At 37.6% G+C, this 24,215-nt stretch overlaps 1 protein-coding gene across 2 annotated transcripts in view; it reads right to left on the reverse strand.

Annotated features, from left to right (window-relative positions):
- Positions 1–1,953: 1,953 nt before the first annotated feature.
- The window catches only part of PPP1CB (protein phosphatase 1 catalytic subunit beta), a 28,883-nt gene continuing 6,621 nt past the window's right edge, over positions 1,954–24,215 (reverse strand). For both annotated transcript variants that reach the window (XM_064414491.1, XM_064414492.1), the window contains exons 2-8: positions 18,081–18,212; positions 14,536–14,766; positions 14,079–14,183; positions 9,235–9,306; positions 5,996–6,147; positions 4,325–4,459; positions 1,954–3,695 (exon numbers count right to left, since the gene is read on the reverse strand). In XM_064414491.1, coding sequence (XP_064270561.1) covers positions 3,591–3,695; positions 4,325–4,459; positions 5,996–6,147; positions 9,235–9,306; positions 14,079–14,183; positions 14,536–14,766; positions 18,081–18,212 — 932 coding nt within the window. In that variant the 3' untranslated portion in view covers positions 1,954–3,590. The remainder of the gene's footprint in view (positions 3,696–4,324; positions 4,460–5,995; positions 6,148–9,234; positions 9,307–14,078; positions 14,184–14,535; positions 14,767–18,080; positions 18,213–24,215) is intronic.

Here is a 24,215-nt window from a genome sequence, read left to right on the forward strand (position 1 = left end):
ACCTTTCTGTTCATCGATTCTGACTTTGGCAGAAACACAGCAAGGGGGATTTCTATGACCAAACAAGCTCACAACAGGGATGTAAGGCTACTAACCATAAAAGCAACTTCCTTCTGCAGATCAGATGAATTTCCATCAGTTCCCCAGGCAAGTAAGTGCACACCACTGGGATGCTACAAGCTGTGTCACACCTACCTATTGGCCTCCCTCTCAACAGAGGGTACAGTACAAATGGAGATTGTCTTCACAACAGGATCCTGAAACTTGGTGACACCTGGCAGCAGGACACTCACAATTAATTACACTAAACTTGGAAGCAAAATCATCAACTCAGACTTCAGTGGCCACAAGTATTCCTGTGTGTCTATATGCAGCAAACCAAATGAAATCTGCTAGTTTAAGATCCTCACACCGTTTTCAGCGAGTCTGTTTCTACAGCAGCTTCTGGAAATACATCAGATCATTACAAACAATGTGCTAAACAGAAACAGTCTTCAAGGCACTACAGCAGCACAACCACAACTATATGAAACCTTTTTCCTCCTTTAAAGCAGCAAACAATTATCCATGCATAGAAAACACTGAGCACTACAAAGCATACAAAAAAAGTGATGCAAAACAAGAATCTTGTATTAATCATCACAAAAGAGACCAAGGCTGCATCCCTGGCAGCATACTTTAAATTAGTATTTTGTAAATTCAAAATGCCCATCAACCATAAAGGAACAAGAAAAGAGGTTGTGTGCCATGTGTACTCTACTATAAACATGGAATGAATATTACTGTCAGATAAAGGTGGGACGTGGGGTAAACATGCAAATGCACATCTCAAATGGTGTTATGCCTGTCAACAGCGCAAATGACAATGCTCCTGTTTATTCCCAGCACACTACATGTGCTATTTAACAGTATTTAAGGCTTGTACTGACAAGATCTTTATGTGTAAAAAAATTATTAGCCATTAGACCACTAGCAATTTCCCTGGAAGAAAGTTAATTTTATCTGCGCAGAATTAGACTGAGGGGTTTTTTTCTACTTCTCCCAGAATAGACAATATTAAAAATAGAGATCCATACTAATCCTGTAAATGGAAGCTGAAGTGGTGAGTTCTGTTATGTACCAGAGTTGCTTTTAATATGGAATATCAGTCCTATCTGTAGGGGTAAGATTACTACATCTTGTGTGTTTTGTTACCATACAGATAATGAGGGATGTTAGCAGACATCCCAACTCTCCAGAAATCAAAACAACATTCAAATAATTTCCAAATGACTGCTGCTATGTAAAAACAGCAATTCTTCAGCATACCAGCACCCGATGTGGCCAACTAATGCCATTAAACAAACTAAAAATTTCCTATTTCTTTAGGACACAGAAGAGGGCCCGAAGACTTTATTTTTCTTTTGACACAGCATCTGTAACACAAGCGAGCATGTTAGGTACTCACATAACATACAGCTTTACACCTGGACATTTTATGATACAGAAGACATTGTTCCAGAAACAAAAGAAAAAATAGAAAAGGGTTAATCCAGATGTTTGATAACACAGAGGCTGGCACTTGGTAAAACCCAGCATTTTCAAAACTTGCAAAAATAAATCTCAAGTAAGCAGTGACTTAGAGCAGGAAGTTACCCTGTCAATGCTTACAGATTAGATTTCATTGATTACCTTGTCCCAAACTGCAGTTACCCTCACACAGCTCTTATTGTTGACTTTTAAGAACAAGTGTCTTTGAACAACCTCAAAAACATCTACTTCATTTTATTTTAAGCATTGAAACTGGTGTTTGCTTTGAAGTGGGGTAGAATAAATCATTATTCAAAACCACAGACCAACCCAGTATAAATCAGTAACAGATAGATACATTGTAAGATTTCCTTTTCCTTAAAAACAATCAACTCCACACATTTTGAGTAAGTCAGGTATGTTAAAATAACCAGTCAGACTTCATTCAAATGAATTAGACAACTTTTACTAAATGAAAAAACCTACATTTAAAATAAAATGGAATTAGAAAAGAGACTTAAATCCATTTTAAAGAACTTGCTCACTGTGTCAGAAATCAATATATCTCTTGCATTATATAATGTGCCAGTTCATAAAACATAAGTTACTAGAATCCTCAGTTTAACATTTTCAAAGACAATACTGAAGTCAAGAGTTTTACATCTACTGATGCACATTTAGAATGGTATAAATCTGCAGCCTTCCCCCAAAGAATCTAACAAATTTGACAGTATTCAGTAAAAGCTTTTGTAGTTGTGTCCAATAAGTATTGCATCCTAAAGCATCACAAATCTGTGCCTTTCATTTATCCTACTATGTATTTTGTATCTTCTCTATATCTTGCTGTTTGCCAATGTTAACTCTTTTGATAAAGGAGAGAACTGAAAAGAAATACTGCATAACTCTTGATCACGTACAGAAATTATTGCTACTATAGTACACTACAAAGCAGAAGTCTATACAATTGTATATGAAATTTGATCATGAAAATCCAAATGGATAGAATATTTAGTGATGTAAGCCTTACTATGAAATTGGACATTCCTGTAGCATTTTCAGCTCACCATCCATCGTCTAGCCTATTGTATGTTGAAGAACATCCATTTAAACACACCCTCTTCTGAAAAAGAATGTCAGCTTTCAAAGGCTTAGCAAATACGGATCTTCATGTTCTGTGGAACTATGTAAGATGAATTCTGATGCAGGTAGGAAGTTACCTGGAAGCTAAGCATGCCAAAGGTGTTTCATGCTAATAAAACTAAAGCCAAGGTACCACTAAATCAAGTTACCAACTAATAGGCAATACCATTTTTGTCCTATCTAAGTTAAATGAAGTGCCATCGCACAGTGTAATGTCAATAATTTAAAATAGTGTAGTGCACAATTTCATTGTGTGGCAGTTTAAGTTAAAGGTCAGGACAGGTTTTTCTGTCTTAATTATGTTGGCTGCCAAGCTGTCCAGTCTGGGCATTTGGGACTCAGTTTGCCTTTTAATCATTACTGTACTATAAATTTTGCATTATAATGGGGCACACGGCATTATAATGAAAAAACAGGAGATGAGGGGGAGGATAAGAGATCAATGAGTGTTCTAGAAAGCCCCTTCCTCGTATCAATTTCAAAGAGCCAGGAAATAAGACTAGATACCATATTCCGCATCATTCTAGCTACAAAATAACCAAAGTAAAAGCAATTAAGCAACAATAAGACCACATTACACAAATGGAACATCATGCTCTCATCTGGTTTAACTATTACACCAAGTTTTAACTGGGATGTTGGTCAACTTTAAAAACCGTGGTAAATGTGAATATGTAGTTGAAATAGTTTTTCCTAATTTTTTTTCCTCTCTATGCTGGATATTAGAACTTGGAGCTATACTTGTTACAATACAGTGTCGCACATCTTTCTACTAGAAAAAATTAATAAAGATCCTTTACCCGTCTCTTTAAGTTAAACGTGTGACATCATAAAGGGTGTCAAATGGCTGGATGGTTTTACAGTGCACACTTATTATATACTGTAATATGGAGTTTTGTCCTTGACAGATCTGATGGTGTTTTCTACATTATTTCCTTTCTTCACCTCTTCTTCGGTGGATTAGCTGTGCGAGGTGGAGTGACTGGACGCCCAGAATTCAGTCCACCATACTGGTACTTGGCTTTCTTTTCAGATGGTTTCAATATCTTAGAGAAAATAAAGAAGTTCCTTTGAGTCAGCAATAACTAAAAACATTCAAATACTGTTAAGCCCACATGAAACCTTGTTCAGCAGGAACAACAGGGATGAGGATGGTGGGGGGGGGGGTGGAAATCATATCACAACCATACAAATTTCTTAGTTCTACATGCAACAGTAACAGCAACTCTAAATCCTTCTAGTTCTACCACTATGAGGTGGAAAGGGGAAAGAAAAGGGGCTGAAAACACATCGAGGAAGGAATAGGGACTAAAATCCAAAGAAGCCATATTAGAAGGGTCCCTATAACCATTAGTTTGCATAATCGTGTACTCCAGTCACTAGGTGTGACAAAAAAAAATAAATCGCCCAATTAAACTCTAAATTTTGAAATGAGCATTTGAATGGAATGAACAATTTAATATGCAATAGTTTGGAAAACATCAAATTCCAGTTTTCTGGAGAACAGTTGGTTTGCAGTTCCAGTTGTTCACAAATGCCAGCCTCCTGTGCAGTGCTCTCTGTAGCCCAAGAATACTGGTTTACACTAACCACCAGCACATCAACGAGCACACTAACTCAGTCCATACAGCCCAGCACAAAGAGTCACCTTAATGCACAAATAAATATACCATACCTGGAAGGAACACATCAGAGTTTCATCCACACTCATCATGCCTCCTGCATTGTCAAACTCTCCACAATAATTTGGAGCTGAGAAAAGGGTGACCAACTGCCGTTTAGCAAAGAACTCGTATCCATCTTCAACCACCTGTCAACACCAGAGAAATCAATACAGCTTACATATGAAATTCTGAAGAAAAAAAGTATCTTGAGGCAAACTGGACTTTATATTAGAAAGATAAAGGAACTCATCAAAAAGCTATTTTATGTCTTGACTTTCAGAGGGGACAAGTTCACTCATTTTATCTTATCTGACACTGAATGCCAGGCCAGATAGCATATCCTATATCTGCCACTTCAAATGTTAAGCACACATCAGCTTGACTGTTTAATATTTTCATAGTTTAAATCCAATTATACACTGCCAGTGTAAGAATTCCCAGCATTTAATGCTTTATACACAGAATGTGGATGTTTGACCTAATTAGTTTGGAGCACACAAGGTTCGAATACCACCTTCACTGCAACTTGAAACAATTAAGTTTTGCTTAAATTGGTGTTGACTGCACCCACCTCAAGTGTAGGGGATTTTAGAGTATCAAAATTATAAAAAAAGAGTGATTCTGCCAGATCTTGTCTAAGAGCACAATACACCTTTACAATCATGCAAGTAGTATGATGCACCAGCTAAGGAAGTTCCGTTTTTTCCAAGACAAAAGCTTCATGTTACAACGTAGTACAAGTACAACCAACTGCTTACTTTGGTGCAATCATCATGATCTTCTGTAAGATATCATCCTCCTCTTATAAAGAACTCAATCAACTATACGACTGTAGAAAACTGGCAGTAATCTTGATCAGCAGTTAAGAAATCCAGTCAGCATGAGGAATTGATACTAAATTTTCTCTAATGTTTTTGCAGTAAAATTACAAAGAAAAAACTTTAAGTGTTCTAAGAGTGTACCCAAGCCTAACAGTGACAAAAAATAAAGAGCTTATTTTTGTTTCACAGCAGGAAGGAGCTTCTAAAATAGATTAAATAATGACACTGAAATGTTATACAGGAAACTGAAACCTGATGTCCATCTAACTAGCACTCTTGCTTGAAGTAACCTAATAAAAAAGTGTGCTGAGGATTGACAATGCAAAAACGCCTGACTGAAATGTGAGGAAATAAAAATAATCTAAGCCAAAATACTCAGAATAGCTGAACCAAAATACTAGCAACAGTGAAAGTTTTTATGTATAGACTTCTTTGTAGAGATATTAAATGCATTTTGACTATTTCCATGAAGCAAAGTAGAGGCAGTTCACGCCAGAACTACCAGGGAATTGTCTACTGCTGAAACTGAAGAACTCAAACTTCAGTGTAAATCTGAAATTCAAGTCACTCTGCCCCTGTAAATCTGGAGACTTTACCTGTGAAGTTCACATACATCAGTCTAACATTGAACAGGCAGTATGAAAGGAAGACATCAATGGAGAAATCCAGTGTTAGTATTCTACTCAACCGGCATTAGACAACACAGTTCATCATGAGCCAACAGAAGGACATAGTCTTTATAGGCCCTTTACTAGAAAGAGGTTTTCTCTAGAAATAACACAGTGCAAATTAAGTTCCAAACATACACTCCTGACAAGGAGCAGGAGAGGTTTTAAGAAGCAAGAGCAACAACATTCATACCTGATGAGCTCGACAGATCAAATCCAGATCATGACGATTCAGAAATTTACTGACCACATCAGCACCAAAAGTGAAAGAGACCCCACGATCATTTTCACCCCAACCTTGCACATCTTTGTCTGGGTCAGACCACAGCAGGTCACAGAGCAAACCTTTGAAAGATAATGAAAGTGAAAATGCCAATCTTAGAAGGTATTTTATAATGCAAACCACTTCTACTGTAATTACCAGAGCAATGCTCCTAAAGAAAATAAGCCTTAACAACAAATGCAACAATACTTAAACTGCAACTCAAAGAGTACAGTCTGCAAATCTCTAGATTGTTTACCCGCTCACCATTGAAAATGCCTTGAGATGAAAAAAGTCAGATTCAAATAATTCTCTGAAATAATCCTTTATTGCAATATTCAGCGTGTTTACAGTGAGCATTAAAGGAGTTTAAAAATATTAAAGTGCATGGGTATTAAAAGGCAACCATTAATTTCACAGCTCACCGAGAAAGGTTAATTTGAAAGCTGCAGTAAATTTAAAAGTCCTATGCACGGCCAGTTATAAAGGCAGCAAGTAATTGTTCACCTTAAGTTTCTGAACACGATTCCTACCATTCAGGAAGAACCTTAGGTGACTAAATCAAAATGTAACACAGCAAAACACTGATACATTGTCTCACGTAGCAGGGTCAATTTGCTGGGACCCCTGTTGACTGTTTCCGAAAGCCTCGTGACAGCCAGTCTGGAAGCTAAGCGAAAACAATAAGCCTCCCTGGCATTTTAGCACTGGTCAATATTTTTTTTTTTTGCTGCCAACAAAAGGTCAGCCAGCTCTGGAGTTAACACCAGGTATTAAAAAAGATTCCTCTAGATCAACTGCAATGCCTTTATACATATAGAACTTCCCATTAATATTAGCAAGAGAAAGAACCAGGCCAATCCAACTGCAACACAAACAAACCCCCAAAGGTTTGAAAAGCATAGCTTTCCATGCAATTGTACTTTCTTTACCTGTGATGACCCATAGGCATATAAATATTTAACAGCACTGTCTCACAATCTGAAGGATAAGCCAGTAGGCTCATTCATCTGCCATTCAGAAGTTTGATTGACATTTACATTTGGTTACTTGCTGAAGAAAATGTTGAAGATGTTATTTCTTAAACAAAAGATGCTTCAAGCTGTAATCAAGCAAACCAATGTTTGAAACCTATTGTGCAACTACACCATTTAATATTTACATACATTTATCAAATGGTCTCCGGGGCCAGACACATCTCCTCTCTAATAACAGGCTAAAATTTGATTTGTTTTTAGAAGAGAAAGAACAGAACAAGTACAACTGCATTTTAGATAATATTTCCATCTAGAAATAAACTCCTGAACACAGACAGTGCATGATAAAAACTTTACTGAAATTTAGTTCCATAATGATTAACTTTGTTTTTCAAAACAATAATTGCCCTGCAATCCGTAATGGCTTCTTACCTTGAGTTTCCAGCAAGTGATAGAAGCTGCTTGTCTCAGCTATTTAGCAAGTGCTTCCTCTTCTATTCTTTCCCCAAAATCAAATAATCTTTAGGGTCATACAGAACAATAGGCTAACCCGTCCTAAAGGGGTCTTTAAACTGTAGTTGAAGTTGCAAAGCCTTTTTTCATCAGGCTAGAAGCCACCACCATAATGATCTAATCCTAGCACAGCCACATGATCACCTACCAAAACTTCTGTATCAACACAAACTTTCCCTGAGTGACACCCCTCCACAAAGAGGTAGCTTTGAAGGGCTTGAAACCTCCATGGAAGTGAGACTACTTCAGTTTATTTTTAATTTTCCACAAGATTTACTTTCAATATGTAAAACCGGTTTCCTTAAATAGATCCAAAAGATGAAGACCTTTGTCACTGTACCACTGCACACATGCCTCTGATGGGACATTTCATTTTAGCTCTGACAGTATACATACAGCTATTGCTTCTGAAAGCAAAGATAACACTACAAAACACTACACAAAACAAAAGCCTTCTACAAAAAATCTCCATACTTATTTTTAGGAGGTACTAAGAAGAGAGAATATTTCAGTGGAGTGTCCATGGAAACGAGAACTATGTTCTGTAAGGGCATTCCTGAAGTGGGGGTGCCTCAAACAATATTATTTGCCTGCTGAATAAAACCATCTTTTCTGGGAACACTGATATATGCAAAGATGGACTCATTTGTGCTAACATTTATTTGGTTATGCATTGACTGAATAAGTAGCATAAAAGGACAAACACTGTAGTAATTTATACTACAGAAACAATCACTCACCAGTCCATAATGCATCTTAGTGTCAGGAGTGTATATACTGGCTTGCACAGAAGTGATGTTGTTTAAGGGACAGTAGATATATTAACATTAGTCCCTGAATTACTCCCATGCATTAAGGAACATTACAGGAAACAACTCTTCTACTTCAAAGTTTAATTGCAACCTATGTTCAAAAAAAGGTTCAGAGCTTAACTTCAGAAAGTTAATTTCAGACCACTGTTGAAATCAACACTTTAAAAACCATCCCATTGTACTGCTCAACAGTTTTTTCAATCCACTAGTAAAAAAATCTGTAATGAGACACTGAGAAAGACTGATTAAACCATTCAAAAAAACATTGTACAGAAAGCACCAGCAATTTGCATCCAACATTCATAAACAGAACAATAACCTAGTAGAAGAAAATTTCACAACTAATACATTGATAGATGAAATTGAAATCCCAACTACAGTGAAGTAAGAGCTGTATTTTTCAAATTTCATGAGGAGAGAGATAAAGAGAGAAGCCCAAATACTGAAACACCCAGGAAATTTAACTTTATTGTACTGTTTAACTTTGAACAGTTATGCTCTTTGATGGACTAAAAGGTTTGTGTGTCCCTAACCAAGGCAAGGGGAACTACCTCTTCAGTTTCCTTTATCTTCCATTACATTTCTAAGATGTTTCAAGGGAAACTTGTGAATCACGTATCCAAAAACATATATTGAAAAACATACTGCACTTTGCTGTGACAAACAACAACAACAACAACACATACAACAACCTTTAACATATCAGATAACAGCCATCATGAGGAACAGGGCTCACATCCTACACAGGCACCAAGGAATACTGTACTGTGAACAGAGGCTGCATTAAGTCACTACATCACTTGCACAGAAATTTATTAAACCTGTTTCATCATTAAGACTTATTTACAGTAAATTCCATGTCACTCACCTGTGTCGGGAACATCTGTAGGTCTCATAATTCTCCGGATCTGTTCCATTGACTGGAGATCTGGAGACAGTCCTGTAAAAGTACAAAAAACAAGTGACTCATATACGCATTTTACCTGCGGAAAGGGTTCCAGAGAACACAAGATTTGAGGTTCAAAGACACACAGCATCCATTGTTTCCACTGCAACATAAACAAAAGGCAGTTTGCTATAAGACAATTAAGTTGCTGAATAGAGGACAGAATAATGCAAGTGAAATTAGCAAGGGGTTCTCATCACCATCCTTTTAGCCATGGAGGTTGTCATCTACCGTAGCTCAGCTGCTGAAGTCAATTATAGAAATCACAGTACTTTGATTACTCAAAAAAACCCCCAGAACACAGAGTAGAGACACAGCTATCTTTCAATAGTTTAGCCATTAACATGCAACTACAATTAAGGCATGAAATTCCAAAGCTACCCTTTGAGGAGTTTACACTCCCTAAAGCTTCTCTACTTGGGGCATTCAGGCATGGAAGAGCCTGCTAGATGCTACAGCATCTTAATGTGTCCTTAAATAAGGGTCCTAAGCATTTAAATGACTTAGGCCAAGGTATCTAATTAAGAAAGCTGCAAATCTGAAAATCGAACATGAAGACCTAATCTGTGATGAAACACATTTCATGTTAATAAACCATATCAATTTGACTCAGTCCAGAACTCCGAACAGGACAGAAGAAAGCTGTCATTAGAAAGGTCATTTCACCGTGTAAAATAATTTCAGCTAACACTGGATTTTACACAGTGGCAATGTATATGTTACATGAACAATGATATTTGACAGGAACCAAAGCATTTGATACAGACTTGAGGAACACTTCTTCAAGTATGAAGATTTTAGATTATTTTTCTTTAAGCAGTCTTATGGTAAAAGCCTTCTATCACCATCAGCTTGCAAAAGCTCTTTTCATGCTCTTGCCTTGAGGTTGTAAAGGATGGCATAAATCTAACAGTAAACTACTAAAAGGGAGTATTAACCAAGTCTGTAAACACAACAATACAGGAATAATAATATAAATTCTAGTATGAAATCACCTTTTAAACTTGGACAAATTACCACTTACCCTTCCCCAGATCTGATCTATTTGGACACACATTCCATTAGCACACGGCACCACACCCACAGATTGTAATGGGCAGTCTCAGTGAAATAAACATTACCAATCTGTGACTTTCTATGAAGTTACAGCTTTCAGCATTTCAGGTTGCACCCAAAAGAAATCTTTAATCCCTGGAAGTATTCAAGGCCAGGCTGGATGGGACTGAGCATCCAGGTCTAGTGGGAGATTCCTTGCTGACAGCAGGGTCTTTGGGAACTAGGTGACTTTTAATGTTCCTTCCAACTCAAAGCACTCTATGGTTCTTTAAAAGGAAATGTTACTACAAACCATGTCTCAACCATGTGGCTGTCCATTTTTGTGCTATTTTACATGACTGGAAACCAGCAAAACCCTATGGAATTGCCTACAGGTTTGCAGACTTCTTTGCAACCATTTCTTTCCCAAAGTATTTTCCTAACTCCCCTTGCACACAAAGAAATGGCTAATGTCTCAAATTCATACCTACAGAGAAAAGTCCTACCTGGTCAGTGTTAAATGGTGGATATAAGAATGCTAAAGCTTGTGTAAAGCTGCTTCCAGTAAAATGATTGCTGAAACTTACAGCATACTAAAAGTACACACTTAAGTTGTCTTGTCACAACAGTTAAGCACAGAAAAAATACCTTTAAGTATACTCAGTATACTGTATTTTTGAAGCATATGACCACCTCTTCCCTAAGGGAAAACAAAGAGTTCTCCTTACTCCTGGCAGACTCATGAAATTTGATTTGAACCACTCTTTGACTGATTGGTAAATTAAGTGTGATAGGCACTAATTTCTATAGTGTAATCTTTGAATACTATGTAAATTAAGTAGAGATAAACATCAACATCCAGTTCATTGTCATTAATGTCACAAGAAAAACAGGATTCCAGAGCCTAAAATACTACTTAAAATGTAGTATTTTACTGTACAAACAGAACTCCCATCTCAGAGCTTCAATCCAGTGTGGTAAGACCAATGTATTCCATCAATATGACACTAATATCAACTTCATTTATAGAAACTTGAAACTAATCATGTAAGTTCTCCAAAGATTAGAGCTAGAGAGTGCTGTCATAGATAAGAGGACCAATGCTGTACAGAATACAATGCAGAGAGAAAGGGAGAAGTCGGGAATGGTTATGGAATAAGCTTTAATGAAGTGAGATAAAGAGCAAAGTCAGAAGTTAGTTGAGAGGACAGGCTTAAAAAAAGGACAAATTATTACATGTGTGAGGAATGTGGGAAGAGAGGGAGCTGATGGAAAAGATACAATGAAAGATCCTCTCACTAGCATGAACATTTAAAGACAGGGGTAGCAAGAGAGGTTTCAGTTATATTGCAAGATAGGTAACTCAAAACAGATGCCCAGAAAAGTTTAGGTACAAGAGATGACTTGATATATTAAGCTATTGTAGATGACCTACTGGGGTTGAAGTTAGGTGCCTTTTGTTTTACTATGTTATGCGGTTTTGCAAAGTTTTATTATATCCCAGAGGACAATATTTTTAAAATAAACTATGCAAAAATGCGCAATATAGTAAAAAAGGCACCTACCTTATGCTACATGCTAGCTTCAACCTCCAGCAGAGTTGAATGGTTTGTGTTGCTGCCTCAGTGACTATTAGAGTAGTAACATCATGAAAAGGCGTTGACAGTCCATTACTTCATTGGATCTGGAATGCAGTTTGGATAGGACTGGAGAAAAGTGGAAAAAGGGCAAAACTTATTTCTGTGCTGAACGTCCACTTCCATTTATAAGGAACACACAGCACATAAGTAATCTTTTCACTTTGTTTCACAGCTGCAGATTAGTTCAGTGTGGCAATAATTTCAGAATAATTTCCGTTACAGACTAAGCATGTTCAATTTAAGGGGCAATTAGCAATGAATAACAAAGTAAATACTGCTTTTCATAAAAAGATCCTTAAAGCATACTATGCACAACATAACCTCTTGTTTAGTCAAGTAGGAAAACTTAATTCACACATGCCTGCCCGTCTGCCCCCCCCCTCCCCCATTTACAATGAAACTTTGAGTCTTTTTTCTTGAAAAAATAGCTCTCAAGGCTTCTTTCTCATGGTTCAGGTCTCAAATATGTACACACAAAGCTACTGGTTTTGTCATAGCACTCTGCTCTACCTGCTAAGATGCTTTCATTATCTTCTGCCTAAATTTAATTGTTTGCCTGAAACACCCCAGCATTTTGTTACTATTCATTCTCTGTTCTCCAAAAAACCAAAATTCTAAAACATATATTGATAGTAAAACAGTAATTCTTTCATAGGCTGTTTTGGAAACAAATCTATTACATGGTTTTTTAGCCACTGGTATTTGGCTACCTAGGCGCAGAAGCGACTCTATCTCATGTTCTTAAAACTATGAGATCTAGCCTGTAAGACAGATATCAGTTCTTAAAAAGAAGAAAACACCACCACATGGCTTGAGAATAAGATTAAAAGATGAGCTGTAAACAAAGAGGTATTCTGACATGTCAGTGCTACCCAGAGACTGGCAGACCCAAGTGTATTACTGCATTAAGTATGTTTTTACAGGGACTTAACAATATCTCAGAGCATGTTATGTGTAACACCCTGTTAGCTTATTCTAGCAGGCACTGAAGGCAGAAGCTTTCAATACAAGACAATACTCCAGACCATTTTTAAAGCACATTCCATACAGGCACAGCTCTTGAATTGATACCTGTAATTAATAAAGGCAGGATGGCAGCCATCAATAGAACCTCATGAAGTCTGGAAGAGTCATCTCGGGAACTCTGGGCTACACACTGTTTCTACTTCCAAACGGAGGTGTTCAAACTAGACATCTCTGCATTGCCTTCATTTCCACTAATTTCCATCTCACTGGTAACACAGGTGTGACATCTACCAAATCATTTCTAGATCACTCAGAGAAAGGCATTAAAGTTGCTTATTAATGGAGGCAGTTGCAAACACAGCTGCAAAAGGCAGGATGGCTCTTTCTACAAGTAATTGAAATTCTTGTCAACTTGTTTGACACTGCAAGTTTCTGAAAATCTGTTAAACATCATTGCCTGTAAAATCATGGCAAGGCCTATTCTACAAAGTCAAGAACCCAAGTACGTTCCAAGATTCAGACAAGTCACAGACTTCGGTCAGCTCAACACCAAACACTTATTTTAGTACACCAACAGGGCAGCACTGGGACAGGTACCCACAGAGTGCAGACTATCTAGCAGCAAAGGCTTCGTGGAGTCCATGCGAGTCACGTCTAACCTGTACAGTGTTAACAAAAGTCTCAAGCCAGGCTCGACTGTGTGACCTCAGCGGTCCCACCCACCAAAGTGCTGTGAAACAGTTAAAGAGGCTGAGAGTACAGAGCCAAGGTTACTAGTGAAAGACGCTCTTCACAGCTAGGGATGCCAGCCTGAGTATGTTACTGATATACAGTAACATGTAAGGTGGCAAAGTAGGCAACAATTCTAGCATTAAGTAACCTTCAGAGAGGGATACACTGATGGGAATACTTACAGATACACTTCCCTCTTAGGCACAAGAAGACCAAGTGTACCAGGTAAGAATGACAGTCTACTGACCAGCGCACAGAAAAGCATGACCTTTATAGACAACACAAGGTTAAATATCTCCAGCTAAATCAGGTACACACAGCCACACTCCATCTGGTATAGCAGTAACCCCAAATCAGTTCAGATACAGCCTTTAAAAGTAGCCATCAGCTTACCTCCGTGACAACAGAAGATCTTCTCATCCACAATGGCTGCAATAGGCAGACAGTTAAAACAGTCTGTGAAGGTCTTCCACAGCTTAATGTTAAATCTCCGCTTGCCTACAAAAACAGTGCGTGGTATTAGGAAGAGGAAGCTGGTTTTTAAAGACAACCTGTAATACATACCAGAGCCTAAGCAAAAATGTTAGCAAACTGTCTTAGGGTTTTATTTCTTATTTCTTTATTTCACACTTATGCCTCAATCTCTTACAACAGCATTTCAAGGACAGCAGAAGAAAAAAAACAGTAATGCTCCAGAGTGACTTTAACCTTGGCTTGGAACTTAGAAATTTTCAAAGCAGGTTCACAGCATATTGAAACTCTTGCACATTAAAAGAGTTGCTACTACAAGTGTTTCCAAAACAAAGTATTAGTCTGTTATAGTCTTCCAAAAGTAATAGATTTTGCTTACATTCATCATAAAATCCATAGATTCGATTGATGCTAGCACACTCATGATTTCCTCTTAGGAGAAAGAAGTTTTCCGGGTACTTGATTTTATATGCCAGTAATAGGCAAATTGTTTCCAGAGACTGTTTGCCTCTGTCTACATAATCTCCAAGGAAAAGATAATTAGCTTCTGGTGGGAATCCTCCATATTCAAATAATCGAAGCAAGTCTGTATACTGACCATGGATATCACCTGAAAAAAAAAGTTTACCAAGAATTAGTGCAACAACAAAGACTTACACAAGTCAAGAACTTAAGCTGGCTAATTAGTTTTTATTCAGTGGTATTAAAAAAGGCATTAATATTGCCTTTAAGAACTGGCAATATGCATTACAGAGGTAAGAACCATGCTAATATTAAAGCTGAAGTACTCACAGGATATAAATAACTCACCGTATCTGCAGAATTGCTATGTCAGGTATGAAGCCAATCTGAAACCCAAAAGCTACAAAAATCTTCACAATAAAGCATAAGCTTTCTAACCAAGCTTTAATTCACTTAAATTGAAACACAATCAGAAAGAAAACCTCTAACTGAACAGGTATATGACCAGGAAGCAAATGTACCTCAAAAAAGTCACATTATCTACTGCAAAAACAGATCAGTGAAGAATTCAGACTGGAGAGAAACTGAACACTGTGCTGGCAAAGTACACTTACTTCAAAGGTCAATTTCCATAACATTGCTCTACTAAGAATCCCATCCCCCAGCATTTAGACTGACTCCTCCTTTGATGCATGTAACAAGCAAGACGGAGGTTCAAAGACTCCATCCCTTACAAGATACTCAACCCTGCAACTCGCTGTTAGGAAAAATACCTGTCATGTTACTCTTCACACTGCCAGCCTTAAAACTAGGCCTTCCATGAACAGCTCTGTGTGGCATTTACACCACCCCAGTGTATCACATCACAGCAGCCAAAGCTAAACTATCTCTGAGCTGTCCACATGGGTGAAGATGCCAAAGCTTCTCTACAGTAACTTCCAGCATACATGCAATGTACTCCAGCTGACTGGGAAACTTCTTACCAGAGTGACTGGATGCAAAACAGATATGCCAGAAGCCTTCAGCACAAGCTGTATGCTATTTAGATTCAGTACCTCCTGGTCTGGTACACTAAGCGTCACACAATGTATTTTCACTAAAGGTGCTTGTTCAGTGACAAAATCCTGAATTTGCTAGCAAAATGACTGGAGTTATTCTCCAGTACAGCACGAGCTACTACGGCCTCAAAAGAGAAAGAACAACTCACATAACTTTTTTCATCTGAAAAAAGGTTCCCAAACCTGTATGCTCTCTGGTTCAACTCTTAAAGGATACAGTGGTAAGAAGAGTACATGCTGTATTATATTCCTTTAAGCTTTCCATGAAAAATGCAAAACTTTCTCCTTTAGGCAGCATGCTCCCATAACTATTTCTCACTTGGGGAGAAGAATCACATTTCCAGTTTTCTTCTAGTAGAGGTGGTCAGTATCTACTACCCAACTCCAGTCACAATCTGAAGCTCCACTGGCTAAAATCTCTTTTGCACATGTTGCAACACAAATGATTTGTATTCTAATTGATACTTAGAAGTCTCCAGGTCACAACCTGAAGAAGCAGAGGAGTCCTCAACAAATTGTTTCTATGCTGAGTCTAGTACTCCAGAACCATGTTATCAAATCCCCAGACTTCAGCACTAACAGAATGAACTACCAAGTAAACACAGCACAGAAAATATTATTATTATGTTGTCTATAACTACTTTCATTGACACATATACACAGAGGGACAAATGCACTTAATGGGTAAAAATATTTTGCAGAAACAATTTTACAAAGGTACCAAGGCATTTACCATTCCATTCAGGGCACTTAGCATTTTAAAACACAGCTTCATCTGAGCACAAGTTGAAGTTTACCAGATATAAAGACTTACATTAAAAACCACATCTATTTTAAAATGGACATTTACATAAGAGCATCTTTCATCTTACATTAAAATACAGCCATTTGAGATGTAGAGCTTATTTTGAACTGACTTGATTGTAAGACAAGATAATCCTATTATGGTTCCTCAGGTATTGCCTGAACACACAAAAGTAATAGTTCAAAGCAATACCAGCTGCATATTTTACTTTTGGTGAAAGCAATCATCTTTCTTTCACTTTTATCTAAATGCAGCTTTGACAATTGTTCCAATATTAAATTCAGATGCACCTGACACTTCCTGGTGCTTTCACTGTGTTTGGAACCCAATTTAGGATAACAAATGCCTTATTTAGCTGTGCATTAGCTACACCTATTACTGCACACCTAACAGTCCATTCAACTGCCTCGATCTGAACAGATGAGGAAGGCCTCACTTGGAAGTAGGCTGATTATTCTTTGCAGACCTTTACATATATATAATCTACCCACGCTTTTTTTCCATGTTTTCTTCATCTAGGAAGAGAATAAGATTACACTACAATGAAAAGTCTAAAGAAACCACATTGTGATAAAGTTGCATTTTGCCTTCAACTTTATGTCATTAGGCAAGCTGGGCTGGTTTTTCCTCCCCACCCTACCAAGCAATTAGTCATTTAAAAATGACTTTGCCATTAGTGGTTGGTTTGTGGGTTTGGCTGTTTTATTTGGGGGTTTGTTTTTTTTTTTTTTAATTGGTAATATCCTCTCAATGTAAGAAACATTGCAGACATTGCATCTGCCAGGAAGAAGCTAATCTATGTTTGAGGATATAAGTAGTAATGAATACGAAGATTGTTTCCCCTTTAAAATTATGACACTTCAACTCATCTAATTCAAGGAATTTTATGCTTTCAAAGGCATTGTTTGTTGTTAATAAGAAAGTTGAAGGATGATTACAATCCAATATTTACAAAACTTTTAAAACACTTTTTTACAAGCTTGTAGTTACAGTGTACTTTGGAAAAAGTCTAGCATCTTATAAATGCTTAGCAAGGTAAAAACATTTATTTGTATTTCACAGTAATACTGATGTTTGCTAAAACATTCTGTAAAGCTCAAGGAATTTGTTACACGGTAACTAAGCCTAACTTAAGTCTGCATCCAGTTTTACTTTCTCAACTGAAAGACTAACAATGTCTTCAATTTTTCAAGTGTTTCATTCCGTGAGGTCTTTGTTTCATTTATGCTTTGAAGTGAGCAACTTCAACATGCAACATGCGGGTTTTTTAAAAGCAGCTAACTGCTTTCTGAAATAGTGATCAGAAGAGCACCAGCTCTGTGCAGGCAAGGAACAGGTTGCAAAATTTGCACTAGATGAGGCCACAAGCAGCCCTTATTGACAAGGAAACCTGCTCCAAAATAGCGCGAGCAGCATCAGCAATGCACCAAGTGCTAGCTGCTTCTTCTTCACTTAATCCAACCAAAACTGAAAACTACATTCAAGATTTTGAAGACCTCTCTCCAATCCCAACTCAACCTCATTTGCCCGACTTGTTATTCTTCCAATCCCCCTAGCACAGAACTAGATTGAAATAACGTATATATCAAGCTTACATACCACAAATTTTCAGAGGTGCCTCTAGTTCCAGAAGAATAGGCTGGCTAAGAAATATTTCCCGTGATTTTATGCACAAACCCCGAACTTCTGCTTCGGTCATCTGAACAATCTTCCCGGGACGACATCCTCGTACTGCAATGAGATATTTAACAGTTGAAGGTAACTACCACACAGACATAATGCAACAGCTAAATGCAGATTATCTGTATTTAAAACCTATATTTGACAAAAAGCCAGCATCACATTCTATATATGTACCAAATACCTTGGAATTATGCTGTCCAATGAATTGTAAAATTAATCTCTGAAACTGTGGTAATCTGTGCTTAAAGATCTGTATGCATTCCTGTTGAATCAGGTCTCAAAAGAGAACAATTTAAGCTCTGCTTTTGTCCATATCTCAATAAATAACAATTTAAAAAAGTGTTTAATTTAACAATTCCTTTATGCTAGAGTATTCATAAAAGACAAGAAAAATCTTGAGAACAGAAAACATGAAAACACTTCCACATTAGCACAAGGTAAACTTCTTTAGGACTGTTAAGTTCAACAGCACTAGTTAAACACAAAGAAAAAAAAATCATAGATGTTATTACGTTTAAATAAACTGAAACTGCCATATTAGGAACATCATACTATGAATGATGAAACTTCCATATATAATGACTTCTAAATTACTGAAACATTTACAGCCAAGAACATTCTAATTAGAAATGAAACTGAATTCACAAAACCTGTAAGTCAGGCACTCAGACCTATATTTAGCATAAAATCAAAAGCATTTGCATGTCACTGCACTCCAAGCAATATCCTCTGGCAAGTTTATTGCAGCTGCTTCTTTCTACAAGTACCTATAAGATTCCTGTCAGAGGCTGTAGTGTGTCTTTAATGAGGCAGCAAAATAGAACAATTGTGTTGTCACTTTGGCCAACCCAGTTCCGTCTTGCATCTCAGCACAAACCCAACTTCAGAGTTCAAATGAGTAAGCCAGAATCTATCAGTGTCTACAACAGGTGAACATCCTGCCCTGCCATGTTTTAGATGAAACTAACATTCAACATTAAACCACAGCAGTAACTTCAAGGAAAAGTAATACTCAACTTTTGCACTTCAAACCCAAATGTTTTCAAATTCATGTATAATAAGACTTCATAAAAAATTTAGCTGCAATTTCAGTTAGTCTAATAAATTTGTGAACAGAAGAGCAAAAAGTAGCTCACACATAGCAAATTCCCACGTCACCTGCTTTCCCTCTTCAAAACACAAGAGTAAACTTGTAATTTTTTTTTACACTAACATAACCTCCCTTTTCCTTTTATTTCTGCTTAGTTCCTAGAAAACCCACTATAGAGAGGAGGTCAGTATAATTACATCTAGCATTATCTACATTGTGCAATGGGGAAGAAAGGATATGAGGGAAAACAGTTTGTCCTAGGTCACCCAGTGTTAAACTCAAAATACTCTGCTCTGGCTACCACTGCATACTTGTCCCAGTGTAACTGCACATCTGACCGTGCCAACACTGTGCTATAAATATTTATGTTTAATAAACACCAGACACTTGGTAAACACAGATTAGGAAGCAGTCACAGGAATACCTGAAAAGGCAGAACTGAAGAACGGTTTTCAAAAACAGGGCAGAGATGCAAAATTAGATCCTGGGACAGCTAGTTTGAGTGGCAAAAGAGCAGGAGGAATAATACATCTGAAGTTGAGGAAATATTGGAAATACTTAGCTCATTAGAACCTCACAAGAAAAAGGCTGTGTCATACAGGACTTCTTTTAGTGACACCCAGTGAATCACTACCAGGTGATATTTACGACAGGGTAAGTCACATTCCTCTTGCTAATTAAGATTTCAACTACACTTGAGAAAGCGTTTTAGCAACACTTTTTGTGTTATTATTCCTCATGAATTAAGATGTTCACTTACATATTAGAGGAATACAAAGGTAGACATCAGAAACAATCAATGTGACTCGGAAACAATATATGCCTACAGGCTTCCATTTCATCACATTTTAAACAACTGAGCAATTTTCTTACAGATATATCTTCAGCCCCATTATTAGCAAAAAACCCACAAACAAACAAACTCAGGCTTGACAGCTTTGCACTTTTGCTTTGACTATCCACTTTGTGGGGTACCAAAACGTTCTGATAATCTTAATTTCAAATGCTTGTGTTCCAATAGTTTATAACGATCCCCTTTAGAGACCTGGGACTCCTTCTGATAGGCACAATAAACTGCCATCATACACAAGCAGAGTCTTCATATTACAATGGCTATCATTTTAATTAAACAATTGATCTATTTTAGACCCATAGCTTGCAACAAAGTCACACCAAAGCACCATGCACCACAACCAGCTTTCCAGTCATGTATTCCCACTACAGACAGTGCATTCTTTTAACCATAAGAAATGACATTCTCTTCTGTATTTAACTTTCATGATGTTTTGCAGTACCAGACTGATGTCATTTCATACAGATCAAAACCAAGAAGTACAACTGCACACTTATATCCACTCTAGTTTTGGAACTCAAACCCAGGAAAGCCCAGTATACACCACATTAGCATTACCAGAAGCAGCATCAGACCAAGCACTGAGATCAAAACTGAGATAACTGAGATAGTTCAAGTAGGGTGCCCATAATACTTTAAATAACTTCCACCCAATCAGTTTTTCTCACAACACTAACCTTTAGCTCCCTTCGAAAGTCACACAAAGAGGTTTCAACTTGGAACATTGATGCTTTGAGTGGTGCTGGATTTTTCCATGAGAAGCAAGATACAGAACATGCAGTCCCTGATTTCATCACCAATTGCCAGTCAGTGCCTCAATGGTATTTCTTTACTTCCAACGTAGAACCATAAATGCTGCAAGTCCTTAACAGACAAATCAACTAAGCAATTTATAATCTCACTTCAGATTTTCCAAGTTAGGAGACACTTCTACAACTCTGACAGGTCTATCACTCTCAGAAGAGGAGACAGCATGCACGTGATGATCAGTCACTTCCATCCTTTGGGAAGGGTGGAAGATCTGAGCCACTGTACCTTTGCAAAGGCACCTTCCACCCAAACAGTCTCCAGCTCCAGAGTAAACACGTAGGTTCAGTAAAGTTTGAAGTAATACAAAACCTGGAGTTTCATGAGGAATAATTACCAATAACAGTTAAGATACAAGCAGTTTTCTCCCACAGCTGCCAGATCAGCAACAAGGGTACTACATATTGAGAAATGAGAGGCTCCTGTGACCCTGAAAGGCTCAGCACTTTGCTGGATTCACAAAGACACTGAAAGGTTTGCCAAGCAGTCATCCGGAACATATGTGCCACAGCTGTGGTGCAAGCACACAAGTAAGGGTAAGCACTTATTTCAGCAGCTTACATTACAACTAGAATTTTGTTCAAGTTCTCTTGACTCAGCTGAGCTTTGTATAGATTGTAAACAACGCTGCATTTAGTTTTTCAAAAGCCAAATCCCCAAGAACGGATTGAAGAGGAGGTTCCAAGAACCAGATCGAGAGCATCAGAGATGTTTTTCAGACTCATTTACAAATTACTACAGCTAACCACTCAAGTCATAGCTTCACACACTGCAAAATCTGTAGCTAAAAGAGCCTTTAACAGCATTGGGGAAAACATCATTTTTAACAGCTGTCAAGTTACCCAGGGCAGAAATATATCAACATTAAAGGTAAATTTATTCTCTTTAATCTAAAATGCTGTAAACAAGCTTTGATTTACATAAATTAGCCTTTCGATAGGGACAGCACTTCCTGTTGTAATACACAAACTCACATGCACAGTGCTCTGAGAGAACAAGCCGTTCCTCCAGTGAGCTTTAAGCAGAGTGACATGGCATAGGAGAAAAAAAGGAATAAAAGCAAATATATGCTGTGAACACTGAGACTTATTTTAGCACAACAGATCCTACAGTTACCTAAAAGCCACTCTAATTAATATTGGAATAATCTCTACATCTACACAATCATTGGTAAACAACCTTAAGAAGTTCAGTAACAGTAATTAGCAATCCAAGACATGAGCTGCACAGTGGCAGGTAAGAAAAACTTCAGCAAAAAATAGTAATTTTTTTTTAATCCCTCTAAATTTATGCCAGAGTGTAGTAGATTATGTAATGCAATACTGGCAAGGAAAAGGAAAGTGGGTCAAGAATTGGCTGCTCCAAATTCCACTTGCATAGTTTTTTTCCATAGCCTTTCATGAAATGGAAAAAATGTATTTAACCTGTTCTGTCACACTGCTTCTGGTGTGCCTCCCTCCAAGCAATTAAGCTGCTCATTTTGTGCCATCACTAATAGTTTCTTCAATGACTAAGTCAGCTATGGTATGCACAGCCACCCTAAGCATTTACCTGGTGTTGCTTTCCAAGATGACAGTGGCCAGTTAACTGGATGTAACTCACAGTTTTATCATAACATCAAAACCCAGAGACTTCTCCCTAGTATCATAAAAAATTGGGTCAGCATTATTGCTAATAAGCACTCTCCTTTCCATCCACTCTGCTTTTTTTGCAGACATGCACTTATGTGGCCACACAGCAACCACACAGTAAACTGCAGTGAACTGATATTTTCTTCCTAGAACGAAGATACAACAAATCAAAAATGTAACGTAAATAGTTCCCCAAGGTGATGAATATATCCTCTGCGAACTTGAGACAGGGCCAGTGAAAGAGTAAGGAGCTGGTTCTGCTTCTTTCCACAGCAGCTCCAGCCAAGCTTATGTCTGAAATTATGGCTTTAGAAGTCAATTTTGTGAGAGCAGATCTAAAAAAACCCCACAAACTACAACACAAGATTGCAAGCATGCAATTTTACAAACGGCACACAAGCAACTCCCATGAGCTTACACTACCCTCACATTCTGTGGGATGTTTAATCATTGGTGATTAACAACTCTGACATTTAACTATTTTTTTTTGTACTTAAAAGTACTTGGGAGTATTTGGCAAATGTTGAACAGCCTGTCAATAGTAGGAGCAGAACAGATTTTAAAGCTTAAGGCGGCATTACCTATGACTTGAGAAAAAAACAAGCAGTCCTCACACTGATTTTGGAAATCTATTCTGAAGTTATCTGCTCTCTCCAAATCACATACTTTCATGAGTTTAAGTCAAGAATCCTCTACTGGATTTTAAAAGCAACTCTCAATTTTAAAAGCAAAACTTCTGCTCCCTCAGAATATCTCCTGTTATTTAACTTGTTCAGCTGCCATCCAGAAGCAACCACTCCCTACCTTGCAGCAAAATAGAGTTAAGCCAGCAACACAAGTTTTAAATTTTCAGAAGTGCTGTGACAGAACTAAGCTTAGAATAGCTCTCATTCACGAGTTACACTGGTGAACAACAATAATATAAATGAACCCTTTAGAACTTTGCTCAATTCAGCAAGAACATATTGCTGAACATACAGCTCTTCTGCAGCGTACCCAGCAGCCCTGTACCTTTCCTAGGGTACATCACCCAAATTTTTCACTAAAAATAGAATAATCAGTCTTCTGGGAGCTTTTTTTCTTGAAAAACTGTGCTTTTACATCCAAGTAACCTTAAAGTCTTTCTAAAATTGCCTTCACTAGATGACCTTGATATTCAGTATTTTGCTGAAGAACAGTGATTGCTTGTGAACTCATTTTAGCAGGCTTATTTAATATCAAGCACAAGTTCACTGAAGAGTAAGAGACTGCATAAGCCTTTAATGGGGAAAAAACCTAACAATGAAGTGGTGTTGTTCTACCCAAACTTGAATTTACATTCTTTGGATACACACTATCCAGCAAAATTAATACTCACGGAGAAGAGGCTTTGAAATTACTTAGAAATGACTATGTAAAATTGCTTCAGGGGATGCTCCAGTAAGCCCATGAAAACATGAAACCTTCACCCATTCCTTTAGCTTTTCATGGACCACCTGCTTCCTTAAACAAAGTTCCATAAACTAACTGATGTCTCAGTCATTCTGGATCACACATCGTTCCAAGAACTGCCGAATTCCGTGCTGAAGGACATGATCACATGTTCTACACTTACTGTTTGCTTAAGTACACTTGAACCTAAAATTCAAGCAACCAGCAAAACCAAAGGTAGAAGCTTCTCACAATGTTGT

This window comes from Passer domesticus, chromosome 3, assembly GCF_036417665.1.
Source record: "Passer domesticus isolate bPasDom1 chromosome 3, bPasDom1.hap1, whole genome shotgun sequence".
NCBI lineage: Eukaryota > Metazoa > Chordata > Aves > Passeriformes > Passeridae > Passer > Passer domesticus.